This window comes from Embiotoca jacksoni, unplaced genomic scaffold, assembly GCF_022577435.1.
Source record: "Embiotoca jacksoni isolate LCO1_2020_lvr unplaced genomic scaffold, fEmbJac1.0.p SCAF_4, whole genome shotgun sequence".
Classification (NCBI taxonomy): domain Eukaryota; kingdom Metazoa; phylum Chordata; class Actinopteri; family Embiotocidae; genus Embiotoca; species Embiotoca jacksoni.
In genome coordinates this window covers 24638536-24656035 of record NW_027185392.1, presented here as the reverse complement: position 1 = coordinate 24656035, position 17500 = coordinate 24638536, and the positions used below count along the sequence as shown (strand labels likewise).

Sequence of the window (17500 nt, the reverse complement as noted above, 5' to 3'; positions counted from 1 at the left end):
AGCATCATGACCATCAACGAGCATCATGACCATCAACGAGCAACAAGAGCAACACGACCATCAACGAGCAACAAGAGCAACACGACCATCAACGAGCAACAAGAGCAACACGACCATCAACGAGCATCAACGAGCAACAAGAGCAACACGACCATCAACGAGCAACAAGAGCAACACGACCATCAACGAGCAACAAGAGCAACACGACCATCAACGACGTGATATTTTTGCCCCAAACAATCTGCGCTCCGACCAGCCGTCCACCTCCACACTACCGGAGTGTGTGGACGGCTGGTCGGTCCCCGTGCAGCGGGTTACCGGTCCCCGTGCAGCGGGTTACCGGTCCCCGTGCAGCGGGTTACCGGTTACCGGGAGGTAAGAGGGCCATTTTGGACCGTGAATGTGACCGACACAACGGGAGGCGGCGGACAGCGAGCTGACAAACACGTCAAACAAAGTCCGGTCGGGTCCAGCTCCGCGGTACCGTCCCGTGACGTGTTCCGGACAACATCAGCACTTCACCCGAAAAACCCGACACATGTCAATCAGCGTTTCCGTGTTCTGAGTGACGTGAAGACGGGTGACCGACTTGTTCCCGGTTCCGTGTTTGACAGACAGGCCCAAATATCACCGACACCGCCGGCAGAAACACGAAGCCGACCGGCCGAACCGCTGCCGTGGTCCCCGGTTGTCCGGTGTGAGCGGTGACGGCGGGGCGAACCGGCCTACCGGCCCACCGGACCACCGGACCACCGGCCTACCGGCCCACCGGCCCACCGGACCGCCGGCCCACCGGCCCACCGGACCACCGGACCACCGGCCTACCGGCCCACCGGCCCACCGGCCCACCGGACCGCCGGCCCACCGGCCCACCGGACCCAGCTCTGAGCAGCTAGCCGCCGAAGCTAACACGCGTCCACCGAGCCGAGCGGTGCTCCGGCAGCTCCTCCACCAACACACGGACTCCACCTACTTTCGTTGAGAACCTCCACCAGCTCGGCGCAGTTTTCACACATCGTTCATGAAGACGACCGAGAGGTCACACCATCGCTCCGGGAGCTGCCGCCGACCGGAGCTGCTTGTTTTGGGGGTAAAGAAAAGGCCCGCGGAGGGAGTTGTTGCTGAAGGTTATTCCTCCGAGTCACAGCGGAGGAGGCGGCGAGGCGGAGAACCGGACCCGCGTCCGAACCGAGAGCACGAACAGCAGGAGTTAGGAGGCGCGGGAAGGTGGAGACGCAGTCATTCTCCAATCTGAGCGTTACTGGAGAGAAGAGACACAGCAGCCATGTTGAAAAAGGAGGGGAGGGGGGCGCAGCATGTAGATCCTGTTCGGCTCTTTCCGCCGCGTCTCCTTCGTCCTTTCGTTTTCCTTCGGTTGTCTCGCGATATTCTACCAATGAAGTCACGTTTACATCCCTTTCCTCAAGGGCAAATAATTGTGGGCAAATGCAGTGAAAAAAACACCCTAAAGCTACTTTAGAGCAAAAATATGAACGTTAAGGTCAATACTAACACTTTTAATCTAGTCAAATTATATTATTTATAGTATTATTATAATGTCACACCAAAAATGGTAAATGGTCTGTAGTTATTTTTGTCACCGTACAGAGTTTGTGGTGATTGTTTAGACCTTAAATGCTGTCAGGAAATTGTGTGTGAACCATACACATATTACAATTTATATATTATACCTTTACAGTTTGGACAGATGTGCAGGTAAACTGCAACTCGGTGAGCGGAGCAAACAACCGCTGGTTACTTTTAAGATGTGGATTTGACACAAATGGAGAATTTAACAAGCTTTAACAACACAACATATAATTCCAACCGTTTCAGCTTTTGAACATCTTTTTAAAAATCACAGTGTACTCAGTGTTGTTTTTGTTCCATCTAAACTTCTAAAGGCTTTCATTTGTATAAATGTTCAAATGATTATGTTGCACCAAAAAACAAAGATGAGAGAAAAGGTCCAAACATCTGAGCTGCTGTGAGGATGGGTATGAACGCATTTTGATTTTCATCTATACTTTTACCAGCCTGGTTCTTTATCAAACTTTTTTTGGTTCTTGTGAGACTTTATATTTTAGATGTGGCAAAATATTGTTTTTACAGCAGCAACAAAAATCACCATAAAGTCAATAAGATCCCAGTAATAAATTAGTGAAACACATCAGTCATCTGAGCAGTCTGCGGTCGCTCTTCTGATGTTTCACTTCTAACAAACTCGTCTTACAAAAGTTATCAGGCCAATTTAAAATTCATTCTGTGATGCGAAGAGAAGTTGTTAAAAGCTTGAGTTTTACATTTGACACATTTCGCGGTTGTAACGTCGTCGTATATTCCTCAAACTTCCCGTCTACCCGACAGCTGTATGATTGACAGGTGTGCATCAGGCCTCGCCTGCCGACAGGCTGCCAGACGCAGAGACAAATGAGACTGAAGAAAGTCCCTGAAGTCTCAGAAGAGGTTGGAGACATTAGGAGATCTCCAGATGAAAAACTAAAAGAAAGTTCAGGCCTCTGGTCTCCTCAGTTCCCAAAGGTTTCCAGAGTGTTGTTAAAAGAAGAGTTGATGCAGCTCAGTGGTGAACATGATCCTGGAACAACTTTATAGAGACGTGATGCTGCATCAGATTCACAATGAGAAGATATTTTCAACAAAACAAATGTTCTCTTTGTTCTATTTTCAATTAAATATGAGTTTGTGATTTACAAATCATCGTATCCTGTTTTTATTTTTACACGGCGTCCCAACATTTTGTTAAACAGGTTTGGAAATTGACTTCCACCGAATACATCTATGAAATGTGGGAAAGTTTGTCCAACAAAAAAAAAGCCTCGGTGAGCTGCAACCTAAACCGAACAGGAACGCTGCTATTTTGAAGTTATTGTGCAACTTCAGTGGTTTTCTTGCCTTTTATGTTGGTCACACTTTCAAGTCAAAGAAGAATGAAAACACAGCGAATAGTTTTGGGTGATCATGACTTGATTCTATCTCAGACACATTAATCCTTCTGTAAAAGTCCAGGACGACAAGTTTGTTTACTGGAAACAGATTCTGGGCTGCAAGGAGAGAAGGATCATGGCTGTCAGATTTTAATTGTAGGATCTCGACATGCCCTGTAGCGCCACACGGTGGAGACAGTAAGGGACAGAAAACAGAGGACACATCAGGTCCAGGCTGAAAACGCTCCGTCCAACAGGAACCTCCCTCCACGTCTCCACTGATTTAGTACTTGCTGATCTGTAACCTGAATGTGAGACGGAACCAAGTTCTACAAAAACACAAAATGCCTCTTGGATTCTTGCAGCTTTTTTAAAGGTTATTCCTTAAATAAAACATTCAGTTTTACAACTTTTCGATACTCATAACGTGACTTAGTACCTCCTGGTTTTGGAATCACTGACTTCAATGTACTTTTATGTGACGTGATGGTGAATTCAGAATATACCGAGCTGTGCCGTCGTCTGTGGAAGAAACAGACTCATACAGACCGTTTTGTAAAAATAACCAACTTTATATTCTCAGAGTACTAAGCTTTATAAACAGGATGATATGCACACAAAAGTCCTTCTTATCCAAAAGCAGAGCAACTGATGCACTCACTCACTCTCTCTCTCTCTCTCTCTCTCTCTCTCACTCACCCTCTCACTCTCTCACACACTCACTCACCTTCTCACTCTCACTCACTCACCTTCTCACCCTCTCACACACTCACTAACCTTCTCACTCTCTCACTCACTCACCTTCTCACACACTCACTCACTCACTCTCACACACACTCACTCACTCACTTACCTTCTCACTCACTCTCTCACACACTCACTCACCTTCTCACACCTTCTCACACACTCACACACACACTCACTCATTCTCTCACACTCACTCACCTTCTCACTCACACACTCACTCTCACACACTCACACACACACTCACTCATTCTCTCACACACTCACTCACACACTCACTCTCACACACACACTCACTCACCTTCTCACTCACACACTCACTCTCACACACACACTCACTCATTCTCTCACACACTCACTCACCTTCTCACTCACACACTCACTCTCACACACTCACTCACTCACTCTCTCACTCTCACACACACTCACTCACTCACTCACCTTCTCACTCACACACTCACTCACCTTCTCACACCTTCTCACACACTCACACACACACTCACTCATTCTCTCACACACTCACTCACCTTCTCACTCACACACTCACTCTCACACACTCACTCACTCACTCTCTCAGTCAGTCTCTCACTCTCTCAGCAAAAGGAAAAACAGGAAACACGGACGAACCAACATGTGACAACAGGAAGCCAGGGAGCATCATACATGTCCCGCACAGTACGCGAGGTCCTTCTGAAAGCACAGTCGTCCGTCGGGTCACCACGGCAACCGTTTCCACATTATATATTATATATTAACATGGGGGGGACTGAGCACGGTGAGGAGGAGTTAAAAAAAAATCACATTTAATTCTTTCCACTTCACGCAGGTGTAAAAGAATCTCGTGGCCAAACACAGTTTTAATAGCAAAGAGGAAACATAAGATGGCAAGTTGCACAAAACAAATTTGGTATAAAATATATTTGTAGAAAAACAAACCAAAACAGAGGCCGCACCAGCTGAGAGTTCAGGGGAGTGATTCTCTTTCATATTGACATGAATTTGGTCGATGTACAACCGAGTGGTCGGGTCCCGGGGCCCTGATTCTCCTTTCACACACACACACACACACACACACACACACACACACACACACACACACACACACACACACACACACACACACACACACACACGACGACGACGACGACGAGAAAACAACAAAGCGTCCTTGCTCTCTCCCTCGCCCTCGCCCTCTCTCTCTCTCTCCCTCTCGACCTTTGACCCCTCCAGAGTTGTCCTGAACAGCTTCAGTCACACATTTCCTCCGGCAGCTCGTGGGGGTTGAGGATTCCCGGCACGGACATCTGCAGCTTGTGTTTCTCGTCCTGGGCCTGGAGCAGCGCCGCCTCCCGCTCCTCCAGGAACAGGTCCGTGGTGTCCTCACCGGCAAACTCCTGCAGGGCCACAAGCAGAGGTTCTGATCCAGGCTTCATGTTTTAACACCACCACCTTTTCTACTACATTCATTATTATGCATTTATAAAAGACATGGTCTTTAACATCATATCAACATTTTTGGGACCGAGCCCCGTGGCGACCATCGGAGACGTCATCGTTGGTTTGTGAGCGTTATGATATATTTGGAGAAAACAAACCAAAACGGAGGCCGAACCAGCTGAGAGAGTTCAGGGGAGTGATTCTCCCTCTACGTCTGGGAACAGCAGGTGTCTGTCATTTCCTCAGATCACTCACCTTGATCTGGACCAGGAAGTCCCTCAGGTGCTCCTTAAAGGCGGGAATGTCCTGGTTGAGGCTGAACAGGCCGGTTACAAACACCTTCACCTGGGCGCTGGAGACAAGACATTCAATGAGCCTCAAACCTGAACAACAGGCCAGAATACACCGTGGAAAAATGTCAAGACAGAATGTGATGATTTGCATATCATGTAAACCCATATTTAATTAAAAATAGTTTAATGGCTTTTTTTAACATGTGGTGGAACATCTGACTACTAACGAGGTTACCATGGCAACAGATCAGTAACATGATCGGGTATAAAAGATGATTTCAGAGAGGCGGAGTCTCTCAGCAGTGAAGATGGAGAGAGGTTCACCACTCTGTGAAAGACTGTGTTGGAAAATAGTTCAACAATCTAACTTTTTAGAGACGTGTTGCTGCCATCAAATTCAAAATGAGCAGATATTTTCAACAAAACAATAAATGTTCTCTTTGGTCTAATTTCAATTAAATGAGTTTGTGATTTCCGAATCATTGCATTGTTTTCATCTACATTTGTCACAGCAGAAACGGGGTTGTGTTGCTTCGACTGAACCTTTGTGCTCATTAAAAAAACTCCCACACAGATAGGCCCGACTCCCTGGACCCAAACCCAGCTCAGAGGGGAGCTCGGCCTCCTGCACACGACTTACTCCTGCAGATGGGGGAAGGCCGTCTTCAGCAGGTTGGCGATGTACTCCTGGACGTGTGCCTGGTTGTTGGCCGGGCTGCCGGCGCTCAGGGCGACGCTCACCTTCCCCTCCTCCACCAGGTTAAACATGTAGGCCAAGATGGTGGCGTGCATGGTCAGACCTGGAGACGGGGCAGACGCCTGTCAGTTACTGTCAGCTCATGGAGAATGTCTGAGGACATAAATGTAGGAAGGTTGAAACGGGGAGACGACGCGTCCTCGGTACCTGCGGTGTGCGAGGTGTCGGTGACCACGGAGAAGATGTGCTGCAGGATGTCACAGAAGTAGGTCTGGTAGAAGCTCTGAGCTGCTGCTTCCTCTGCAGACAGGTTCTGCAGCAGAGTGTAGAGGATCTGGAGACCTGCAGAGGACCAGGGAGACGCCATCAGACCCACAGGACACCCACCAGCTTCAACAACTCACCCACTCACAGGACAGTTCAACAACACCACAGCAGCTGAACACTGGTTACTACTGGTTACTACTGGTTGGTTACTACTGGTTATTAATGGTTGGTTACTACTGGTTGGTTACTACTGGTTACTACTGGTTGGTTACTACTGGTTATTAATGGTTGGTTACTACTGGTTACTATTGGTTGGTTACTACTGGTTATTAATGGTTGGTTACTGCTGGTTGGTTGCTACTGTTGGTCGCTACTGGTTGGTTGCTACTGGTTGGTTGCTACTGGTTACTACTGGTTGGTTGCTACTGGTTACTACTGGTTGGTTACTACTGGTTGGTTGCTACTGGTTACTACTGGTTATTACAGTTACTACTGGTTATTACCAGTTATTACTGGTTGTTACTGGTCACTACAGGTTATTACTGCTTACTACTGGTTGGTTACTACTGGTTACTCCCGTTACTGCTAGTTACTACTGGTTATTACTGGTTGTTACTGGTTAGTACTGGTTACTACTGGTTATTACTGGGTTTACTGCTTATTACTGGTGCAGGCGTCCTAAAAAAACTCATTTCCTGCAGTTCAGTGAAAACCTGTGTTACTATATAATCCATTCTTACTCGTATTTTATTAAACTGTTTTTCAGAAGACTTAATTTTTGAATTACAGATTTGTATTTAATTCCTAAAAATATCTTAATAGCAGATAAGTAACCTGTTTTTTTGTTTTTTAAAGAAAGATGTTTCTGAAAGTTCTAGCTGCAGAGGTCAGTGTCTTCTTTCTGTCTTGCTACGCTTCACAATTCAATCCGAGTGAATCTGAAATATTTACTAGCATATTAATATCTGCTATTTACAGCATATTTATCTAACGAGAATAGTTTGGCTGGCTGAAAAAAATAACAAACATAGCTCAACCACTTTGTGGGTTCTTAATATTTCTAGCGAGACGAGTTGATGCGACTTCAGACCTGTGTCGGCAACATTTCTCATGGTGTGCTTGAAGGCCCAGATGATGGAGTCCAGGATGAGTTTGAACTGGGCCGGGGCGATGGACAGGAAGGCCGGGAAGCACTGCGAGGTGGCGGCTTGAAGGAGGTAGAAGAAATGTGTTCTGTGTTCTGGGAACTCCTCAAAGTCCTGAGAGCAAAATAAAAGGAGAGCGGGTGGAGTTAAAGTCTCACCTCGTAACTGTATTTAATGTGCCAGAGAAAGGGCTCACTTACTGATGCTTATACTCGCTTTTTATCCGTGTGCGACACTTTTTCTGCACATAACTAGCTGAGAAAACCCCAAATATAGATCAAAACGTGCATCTCGATCAGGACCAGCGTGCTACGACTCCTATTAATGATTTATCGTTCATGTAATTCACACAAAAACAAAACAAAAAGAATATTTTTTCAGCATCTGTGCTTTTCCCCACTGAATGCATCTCCTGTCTGTGTCAGCGTATGTACTTGAGAGGCATCGTCATAGCAACCAAGCAGGGCAGCTGAATGTTTACATTGCTTCTCCGTCATGGCCGCCCTGATGTGGCCCTTTACAATGTTTTGTGCAGGACACTGGACAGAGGACGAAACCTCAACACACTTTAAACTTTCCAATGTCTTCTGAGATGTTTCTACCTGATGAAGTGAAACGAGTCCAACAGACCTTGTTTATCATGTTCAAAGTGCACTCAAAGACGGCGTCGAAGATCTTGGGGATTTCGCCGGTGATGTGGGCCCCGAGCTTGTTGACGATGGTTGCCATGGTGCTGAGGACCTCGGGCTCACGGGCAGCCGCCACGTTCCTCTGGTAGTCGATGAGCACCGCCTCCAGCAACGGGGGCACAAAGTTCTCGCCCACCTGGAGCGCAGAACGAGGCACAAACACAGAGACTGTTGGCGAGTTTCAGTTCAATTTAAATATTTTACCCACAAGGCCACATTCCTACAGTTTTATAACGTCTCTCACAAGTCACAATTTGACAGCTAATGAAAAATGTGTCAATTCAATTTTACGACTAACTTATACCTCTTCATTATGAATATTATGACAATTGTTTCTGAGGAAGCCCTGGGCAAGATTCAAAAAGTGTTATTAAAGTTTCACATTTGCTAGCAGCACTACAGCTGAGTGTTAACTAGAGGTGGTTGATCCTGGACAGCTGAGGAACGGAGGAGAATCAGCTGTAAACCTGTAGAGTACAGCGCCTCCTAGCCGAGCTTGTTTCTGTGTAAGCTGCAAACGTATGCCCGACAACCGGTATGTATCAGTATGATGACATTATGTCAACAAGTAGTGTTAATGTTTTCTATCGAATTGATAATCATACGGGCATCATTGTGAACAATATGATCAGGCACACCACCGGTCTTATCTGCTGAATGCAGGAGGCTTTGTAAAAATATAGTAAACAACCAGTAGCTCCTCCCCAGAGATCTGATTGGTCAACAGAACATTTGGAACAAATCATCATGACATCATCACTACAAATATCCCTCCACCTCCTCAATGGAACATAGAATTAGAACTGAGTTTCATATAACATGTAATATAATGTAGTTTCTACTTGTTATATTTCTATTAAATGACCCATTTGGTGAAGTCGGGTCTCTTTTGGTCCTTTTTGGTCGCTCTGAGCACCCGTACCGTAACACCACGGATAGTCACGCACTTACAGTCCTAGAGGAGGCTAGCTGGACCGGTTTGGTTTGAACACATGACACGGAGCTAAAATGTTAAAAACACATGAGAACATGGATATCTTTGTTCATCACATATCTTTGTTCATCAGATATCTTTGTTCCTCGGATATCTTTGTTCATCGGATATCTTTGTTCATCAGATATCTTTGTTCCTCGGATATCTTTGTTCATCGGATATCTTTGTTCACCAGATATCTTTGTTCCAACCAGACTGAACTAGCTGATCAGTTTAGTGTTTCTATGTTCTGTATTTATTCAGTTGGAGACTAGAAATCCTCTCCGTTGCTAGGTGGTTGCTAAGGGTTGGACTACTTCCTGGAGTAGGAAACATTACATAAGAGTCTACTGACTTCACTGATTGTTTTCCAGTTGTTAGTCATATCCCATTTGTTTCCATGGAAACGGAGTTCACGCTAACCAAAAAGTTTTATATTTTGAGTGGATTGTTCCACAATATGAACACGTAGATTAAATGTTTTAATTAGATGGTAACTTGTTGTATAATCACTATATTACACTCGAGGTTGTGCTTTAACGTGATTACTGGCACGACAGTGATGCAGTCAGGACCGAGGCGCTTGACGTTAAAACACACCCTCTCGTGTGATACTGCTTAAGTATTGTAAGTCACTCTAGACAGTGATTTGAACATAAACACACAAATAAAACCGGTCTCACCATCTGAGGGTCGTTGGAGCGACTGACCCATCCTGAGATCAGCTTCAGGGTTTCTCTCTTCACCGTCCTCATGCTCCTGATCAGAGGCTGCTTCGTCACCATCTCACCTGGACAGATGAGGACAAACACACCAGGTCTAAATGGCTGATGTCCACAAATAAACACATAAAAAGAAACCTTTTTTTATTTATTTTTGCCCCCATAATACAACAGATTATGATTTCAACTGCACAATATTTTGTCTGTGTCCCGTTATATCTCAGCATTACCAGTTTTGAAGGTTGACATGAATACTGCGTAAATATGAAGGTCTACCTTATTATTATTATTATTATACTTATACTTCTTTTGGGACGCTGTGTAAAATGTAATAAAAACAGAATCAACGATTTCCAAAACATATCAACCGATATTTAAATAAGACTAAAGACAACATATCAAATGTTGAAACTCATTTTTTTATAAAACAATAAAATGTATATGTTCATTTTAAATCTGATGTCAGCAGCACGTCTCTATAAGTTGTTCCAGGATCATGTTCACCACTGAGCTGCATCAACTCTTCTTTTAACAACACTCTGGAAACGTTGGGGAACTGAGGAGACCAGTTTCTGGTGAAAAGTTGTCCCATTTTTGCCGGATATATGATTCTAGCTGCTCAACAGTTCAGGTCCTCCTTTGTTACATTTTATATTTTAATAATGCACCAAATATTTTAAATGGTTTAGTCATGGTTTCTTCTTTGGAGAGTTTTAACCTGCATTTGTGGACGCAGCGATGAACTGTGTTCACAGACGATGGTTTTCACAAGTGTTCCTGAGCCCATGCAGTGATTTCCACTCCAGAATAGTGTGTTTTTAATGCAGTGCTGCCTGAGGGCCCGAAGATCACCACCATCCAATATTGGTTTCCAGCCTTGTCCCTTGTGTTCAGAGATTTCTCCAGATTCTCTGAATCTTTTAATGATATTATGAACCGTAGACGATGAAATCCACTAATTCTTTGTAGTTTTACGTTGAGGAACATTATTCTTAGATTGTTGAACTATTTTCCAACACAGTCTTTCAGAGTGGTGAACCTCTCCCCATCTTCACTGCTGAGAGACTCTGCCTCTCTGAAATCATCTTTTATACCCAATCATGTTACTGATCTGTTGCCATGGTAACCTGGTTAGTTGTCAGATGTTCCAGCAGATATTCTTTATTTTTTTACCTTAACACAACTTTCCAGTCTTTTTTTGCTGCCGTCTCAACTTTTTTGAGACGCATTGCTGCCATCAAATCCAAAATGAGCAGATATTTATCATAAAACAATACATTTCCCCCATTTTAATATTTGATATGTTGTCTTTGGTCTAATTTCAATAAAATATGTTTGAGATCTACAAATCACTGCATTCTGTTTATATTTACATTTTACACGGCATCCCAACTGTTTTGTAAATGAGTGTATTTATATTTCCATGCAGCGATGATGTATGCCTGACGGTACCTACACTGGGCTCCTGATTTGTATCATTCCTTTCATCCTAAAACAAGAACTCAACCCAGGATATTTCTCAGTTTTAAATTTAAGATCTGGAGACAAGTTTCATTCACAGAAACAGAGCGAGCAGAAGCTGACCGTTGGTCTGGACGGCTGAGGAGATGTTTTCACTGAGACATTTGTAGACGTTGAGCATGTCCAGGTAGATCCGTCCCAGCTGGACCACGAAGGGATGACCGACGGCTTTACAGGCTCTGACGTTTGTCTTGAGGATGCTGCCCAGCTGACGTACCGTCTCCGCATCCTTCAGGATGTCCACGTTCTGCAGCGCAAAGTCCACGTTACAGATTGAGCAGCACACAACGAGAACGTAGGAGGGCGTCGACATCAGCGAGCCGTCGTGTCTCCGCCCCTCCTCTTACCTTGGTGGCCTGCTGGATGATGCTGTCCCACACCTGATTCGGCAGCAGCATGTACTTCTCTATCAAAAGCTCCTGAACTGCCTGGTCTGTTTGGGCTCCGATCATGTAGCCCACCGCCTCGTAAAACGTGTGCACCTGCAGACAGAGGAGATTTAATCTGGTTCACCACATCGTCTTACTGCCGTTTGACAGAAAAAGTCAAGAGACAGGACGGGTCTTACCTGCTGAGGCTGGAGGTCACAGATGATGGTATTGATGTTGTTGAGGATCTCGTCAATGAAGGGCATCACCTCTCCCACCTGAACCTGGACAAAATGACGCCGGCACTTCTGGGCGATCTTGATGAAGGTGTCGCAGGCCATGTCCTGCACGCCGTCGTGGGTCTCTGAGCAAAGAACAATCCAACCGAGTCATCTTCACCAAGTCGCAGCGGTCGGATGAGTGTGGAAGATTTGGTCTGTTCACATTTCTCACCGTGCATAAACTCAAACAGCTTGTTGACGACGGTCTTGAGGAACTTCCAGTGAGCTCTGAGGAAGCGAGGATACTGGCCCACGATGTACATGATGTTGGACGCTATTATGGCCTTGTTGTCTTTTCCTCTTTTCTGCTCACACAAGCCGAGCAGGTCCTGTGATGTAACACATGTACAGTGAAAGTTGTTCATAGTTCAGCACACACACTGACGTGTTTGTAAAAGGCTGCTGTTAAATCAGTCTCGTCAGGAAATCACCATCTTGCGATTGCAATAATTAACGGTAATTCAAGCAAACTCTGCAATATTTGCGGGAGCTTACATTGATTTTCCTGCAAAAAACGTCGTCATCAGAATCTGAGCTGAAAGTATTAAAACATAAAGTAAATCTTTTCAAACTAAACTCTCTTTATTACCAACAATAACTCCTCATTTCAACCAGAAAGTCTCTGCTGCTGTTTTCATCTCCAAATAAAACTCTGTTCACCGGAGAAACAGGAACAAGAGGAGAAACAGGAAGTGACGGGGTTTGTGGGAAATGTGTTCTTCACATTAAAATGATGATTAAATGTTTGTGATCAAAGGAAGTGATTCCATATTACTGGATGTTAAATGAGTTTTCTCCACACGTCCAGTTGTCAGAGACGTCTCTTTGTTTGTTTCATCCAGCAGGTCTATGTGTTGAATGAACATGAATTAAACAGCATCTAAAGCTCTTATTGTGACAGCTGATGTCCTTGTTTCTATATTCCAGTCACAGACGGTCTGTTCTGGAAACATACGCAGCTTTTAGGAGCTTTTAGGAACTTTTATCTCCCCAGTACTCTAAGTTCAATAAATGCATTAAAAAAGATCAAAACTCAAATATTTCTGATGTGCAGCAGGATTATTATCACAGGAAGTGATTACACATTTATCACTTCATCAGGAGGTGATTAAAAGAATCTAATGTTTCTTTCTCAACTTGCAATTTTCCACAAAAAACTCACTTAAAACTCCACAAATTACATCGACATTTTTGAGAAAATTCGCCACAAAATCAAACATTTCAAAAACACTCGTGGAGGGGCCGAGTGATGCTGATGTAATACAACAGTGTTGGTGTGTCCCACCTTGATGACAGTCACCAGAAACCTCTTCTCATCCTCTTCATGCATCGCACCACTGATGGAGCCGATGGCCCAGCAGAGCATGTTCAGGTTCCTCCAAGACCACTCGGTGCCGTTCACCTGGTTGTGGAGCTTCTCCGTCATGATGCGTTCAGTGTCAGCATAGTCCAGATGTGTAAGATACACTACACAGGGGGAGAGCACCGGGTCAGTTCATGAACAAATACAGCCAACCAGAACAGTAACCTGGAACCCACTTCTTCTTTTTCCGTGACAAGATGCCAACACAAACCCAGAAATGACCACAAATGGTTTTGGTTGTCGTACGGAAACTAGGTGATCAAATATCCATCCTTCCTTTCTGGCAGCATTCACTCTAATGTAAAGATAAAACAATAATGCAGCAAAATAACTGGAAAGAGTGAAATATTCAAATGACAACAACCTGATGGATACGAGGGCGGATCAATACGTTCAGACGGCTGGTCGTGTTCACGGAGCAGGAAGATGAAACCCTGATGAGGAAGTGGTACAAACTTCATCTCTTCATCGTCATCAGTTCTGTGTGTGTGTGCGTGCGTGTCTGTGTGCGTGTGTGTGTGTCTCTGTGTGTGTGTGTGTGTGTGTGTGTGTGTGTGTTCTGGTGTCTCTGGGATGTTTCACACCTGAAACTTAATCAGAGCGAACATCAAAGTTTGAGAAACATTTCTGTGGAACAGAGACGTCTCAGGAAGACCAACCTGGTGAGGAGCTACGATTGTGTTGTTGTGGAGAGAAACACGTGTTTTCGTCGTGTTGGAGAACCCTGTTGCCATGGTGACACAGTTTGGGTCATTAGAAGTGACCGTGTGTCCTCAGACCCTCAGAAGGTCCAGCAGAGCTCCGTGATTTCACTCCGACCCTCAAAGAAAACCTGCTGGTTCTCCTGATGTCTTCTTCCAGAGTTGGACGGAGACGTCCTGAACGTCTCTAAGGACACGTCTCCGGGATGGTGTCTTCGTGGTCTCAGACCTCCTGAAGCATCATCAGAGTCTCCGTTGATGATTTCCAGAGTTTGATACTAAACCTGACGTGAAGCTTCTGGTCATGTTCACGGAGAAATCAGAACCAGAACCCTGAACCAACACCAGAACTCAGGAAGAGATGATGAAGAGATGAAATCTGTAGTGACTCATCAGGTTTAACTTCCTGCTCCGGTCACGTCACCCTCATCAGAATAAACATGGAGGTTCATAGAGACACGATGAGTTGATATGGGAGAAAAGGGGAGGGCAGTCAAAAACGTACTGCCATTCAACAACCTGAAAAGGGACCAACAGGGATCTTTAGAAGCCTACCAAGAGTCTCCCTCATGTTTTTGTAGAGGTTGATGGCGTCTGTGTCCTTCATGAACTCCCTGACCACTTCTCCCTGGTCGTTCTCCACCACCAGCACCTCCTCCGGTTTGGCCATCCGGCTCACCATCAGCAAACGTACCTGCAGAAGGAGAAGAGGGATGAGTGGGATGGATGGGGACGTCTGCAGCCGCCAGCGGACCCACCAGGGAACACGCTGAGGGTTTCACCTTCTGGGAATACAACTAGCGTGTGTGCGCGTGATGGCGACCGTACCTGGGAGAGTACAGGCAGGTACAGGTGTCTCCGCGGCGGGACATCCGACAGCAGCGGGGTGCTGGAGGTGGAGAAGGGACTCTCCCTGTAGAGCTCTGCTGCCAGGTGGTTCCAGTACTCCAGACAGATCTTAAAGATCTCCGTCTCCTCCACCTCTGACACCAGCAGCATGAAGTGCAGAGCCTGGACACAGGACACACGGCACCGTCAGCATTGTCTTCTCTGCATCCGCGTGATCGCGAGGTTTGTTTCATTCACACCGAGCACAGCGACAACGTTGTGTGAACATGACAGTATGTTGACAATCAATACCAACAGATATGGTGCTGTACATTCACCCTAAAAAAAAGGCAGGAATTGTTGTCATTCATTTCTGTAGTATCTGTAAAACGTGTCATTGCACAAGACATTCATTTAATAGTTTAGAATAAAGATATAGAATAAAGAAAAGTGCCTTTTAAAGGTGCAGCATTGCAAAGTGTGAGAGAGCTTCATATGTAAGATGTTAGAGCCTCAGACTGGATATAAAAGAGTTCGTAGCTTCAGGTCTGCAAAATGGTTCTGATCCAGAAGTGTCTTCAGCTGCAATACCAGCGAGTGCCACTAGAGGTCGGCTCCAAAAAGCCTCCGGCTCCATAGACTCCCATTCAACTTCTCTCATCAAATCCAAAGTGAATAAAATGTGTCCATCAGTTATCTCGGTGTTGTTAGCTAAAGTCACTCCTTCTTATTAGTTTTCTGGAGGTCCATCTGAAAATAATCCCTCATTCATTAGAAAAGAAGATTCAAGAAGACCTGTTTTTGGGGGCGTGTCTGTTTGATTGACAGGCCTGTGGTGCAGTCAGGTTACCGCTATCGGTGGGCAGGACGTAGTATCGTCAGGTTTCCAATCAGATCCACAAACCTTGTGGAGGACCAGCCTGGAGCCACATGACCATACCAATCTCTGTAGGTGCCCTGTTGGCCTGTGTGTGCATGTGTGTGTAAGATTGTATTTTGTATTTTTTTCAACCAACATTATTTGTTTTGTATACTACACGTGCTGCTGTAGTTTTGACCTGTTTCTGTGTAAAGTTTGCCAGAAACATCGTTGGCTCAGTTTCCCAGTTAATCTCCCTCTCTGTCTGAACGAAGCAGAAATCTCTGAACAGACTGTTGCTTTACTGACGTCATCCTCCTGAAACAAGCATACGTCTGTCCTTGTGTAAGTGGACGACGCCAAAGCAAAGGTGGCCCTTCCCTCCATAATTGCTTTCAAACGGATGTCATAGCAAAGGAATGATCAGGACACCACGGAAAAAACAGAGAGGCAGGGAAAGCAGTCACGGGAGAAGAGAAAGTTTTCTTTCTGTCCAACAGAGAAAATGACTCAAAGCTGAGAGCGGTGGATTTGTTCATGAAGTTTACCTTCTACAACAAAGCCCGGTTAGTCCGGTGAGGACATCTCGTCCTCCTTGCGTCTCCTACCTCCATCAGTGTCTCTCGCAGGTTGGGTCTTTTCTCAATCAGCTGTCCGTGTTCCTTGAGGAAGGTGCAGAGGAACAGGCTCAGGTTCTGGATGAAGTTCTGCTCGTCGTCCTTCCCGTTGGAATAGGCCACTCTGATGTTAGTGTTCAAAGGCAGCATCTGACCGGACGACAAAACAGGATTTTAAAAGCTTTATTCTGTTTGGTTTATTTGGTCTTTTGGCAAAATATCAGTAAGAATATCTTGTATCAAGATTTTTGTCAAAACACCTTTTCCAAAAAAGTTGGGACGCCGTGTAAAATGTAAATAGAAACACAATGCAATGATTTGCAAATCTCATAAACCAACATTTAATTGAAAATAGACCAAAGACAACATATTCAATGTTGAAATGGTTAAATTTTATGGTTTTATGAAATGTGCTTATTTTGAATTTGATGGCAGCAACACGTCTCAAAAAAGTTGGGACAGGGTCAACAAAAGACTGGAAAGTTGGTGGAACATCTGACTACTAATGAGGTTACCATGGCAACAGATCAGTAACATGATTGGATATAAAAAGATGATTTCAGAGAGGCAGAGTCTCTCAGCAGTGAAGATGGGGAGAGGTTCACCACGTTTACTGAATCAATAAAAAATTCAGAGAATCTGGAGAAATCTCTGAACACAAGGGACAAGGCTGGAAACCAATATTGGATGGTGGTGATCTTCGGGCCCTCAGGCAGCACTGCATTAAAAACACACTATTCTGGAGTGGAAATCACTGCATGGGCTCAGGAACACTTGTGAAAACCATCGTCTGTGAACACAGTTCATCGCTGCGTCCACAAATGATGTTAAAACTCTCCAAAGAAGAAACCAGATAGAAACATGATCCAGAAACACCGCCGCCTTCTCTGGACCGAGATCATTGAAGATGGACTGAGGTGAAGTGGACAACTGTCCTGAGGTCTGATGGATCACAATCTGAGATTCTGTTTGGAAATCATTGCATTCTGTTTTTATTTATATTTTACAGTGTCCCAACTTTTTGGGAAACAGGTTTGTATCACTTGACCA

General features: G+C 44.9%; 2 protein-coding genes across 3 annotated transcripts in view; both read right to left on the bottom strand.

The window, feature by feature from the left end:
• Positions 1-1313, bottom strand: part of usp34 (ubiquitin specific peptidase 34) — an 89219-nt gene extending 87906 nt beyond the window's left edge. For both annotated transcript variants that reach the window (XM_069166841.1, XM_069166842.1), the window contains exon 1: positions 974-1313. In XM_069166841.1, the coding sequence (XP_069022942.1) occupies positions 974-1016 (43 nt within the window). In that variant the 5' untranslated portion in view covers positions 1017-1313. The remainder of the gene's footprint in view (positions 1-973) is intronic.
• A 2052-nt stretch (positions 1314-3365) lies between these two features.
• The window catches only part of xpo1a (exportin 1 (CRM1 homolog, yeast) a), a 26349-nt gene continuing 12214 nt past the window's right edge, over positions 3366-17500 (bottom strand). The window contains exons 11-25 of the mRNA XM_069167522.1: positions 16442-16600; positions 14975-15157; positions 14702-14840; positions 13368-13549; positions 12255-12411; positions 12002-12165; positions 11781-11915; positions 11497-11680; positions 9874-9980; positions 8159-8353; positions 7474-7642; positions 6324-6458; positions 6060-6219; positions 5382-5478; positions 3366-5083 (exon numbers count right to left, since the gene is read on the bottom strand). Of these exons, the coding sequence (XP_069023623.1) occupies positions 4937-5083; positions 5382-5478; positions 6060-6219; positions 6324-6458; positions 7474-7642; positions 8159-8353; positions 9874-9980; positions 11497-11680; positions 11781-11915; positions 12002-12165; positions 12255-12411; positions 13368-13549; positions 14702-14840; positions 14975-15157; positions 16442-16600 (2313 nt within the window). The 3' untranslated portion in view covers positions 3366-4936. The remainder of the gene's footprint in view (positions 5084-5381; positions 5479-6059; positions 6220-6323; positions 6459-7473; positions 7643-8158; positions 8354-9873; positions 9981-11496; positions 11681-11780; positions 11916-12001; positions 12166-12254; positions 12412-13367; positions 13550-14701; positions 14841-14974; positions 15158-16441; positions 16601-17500) is intronic.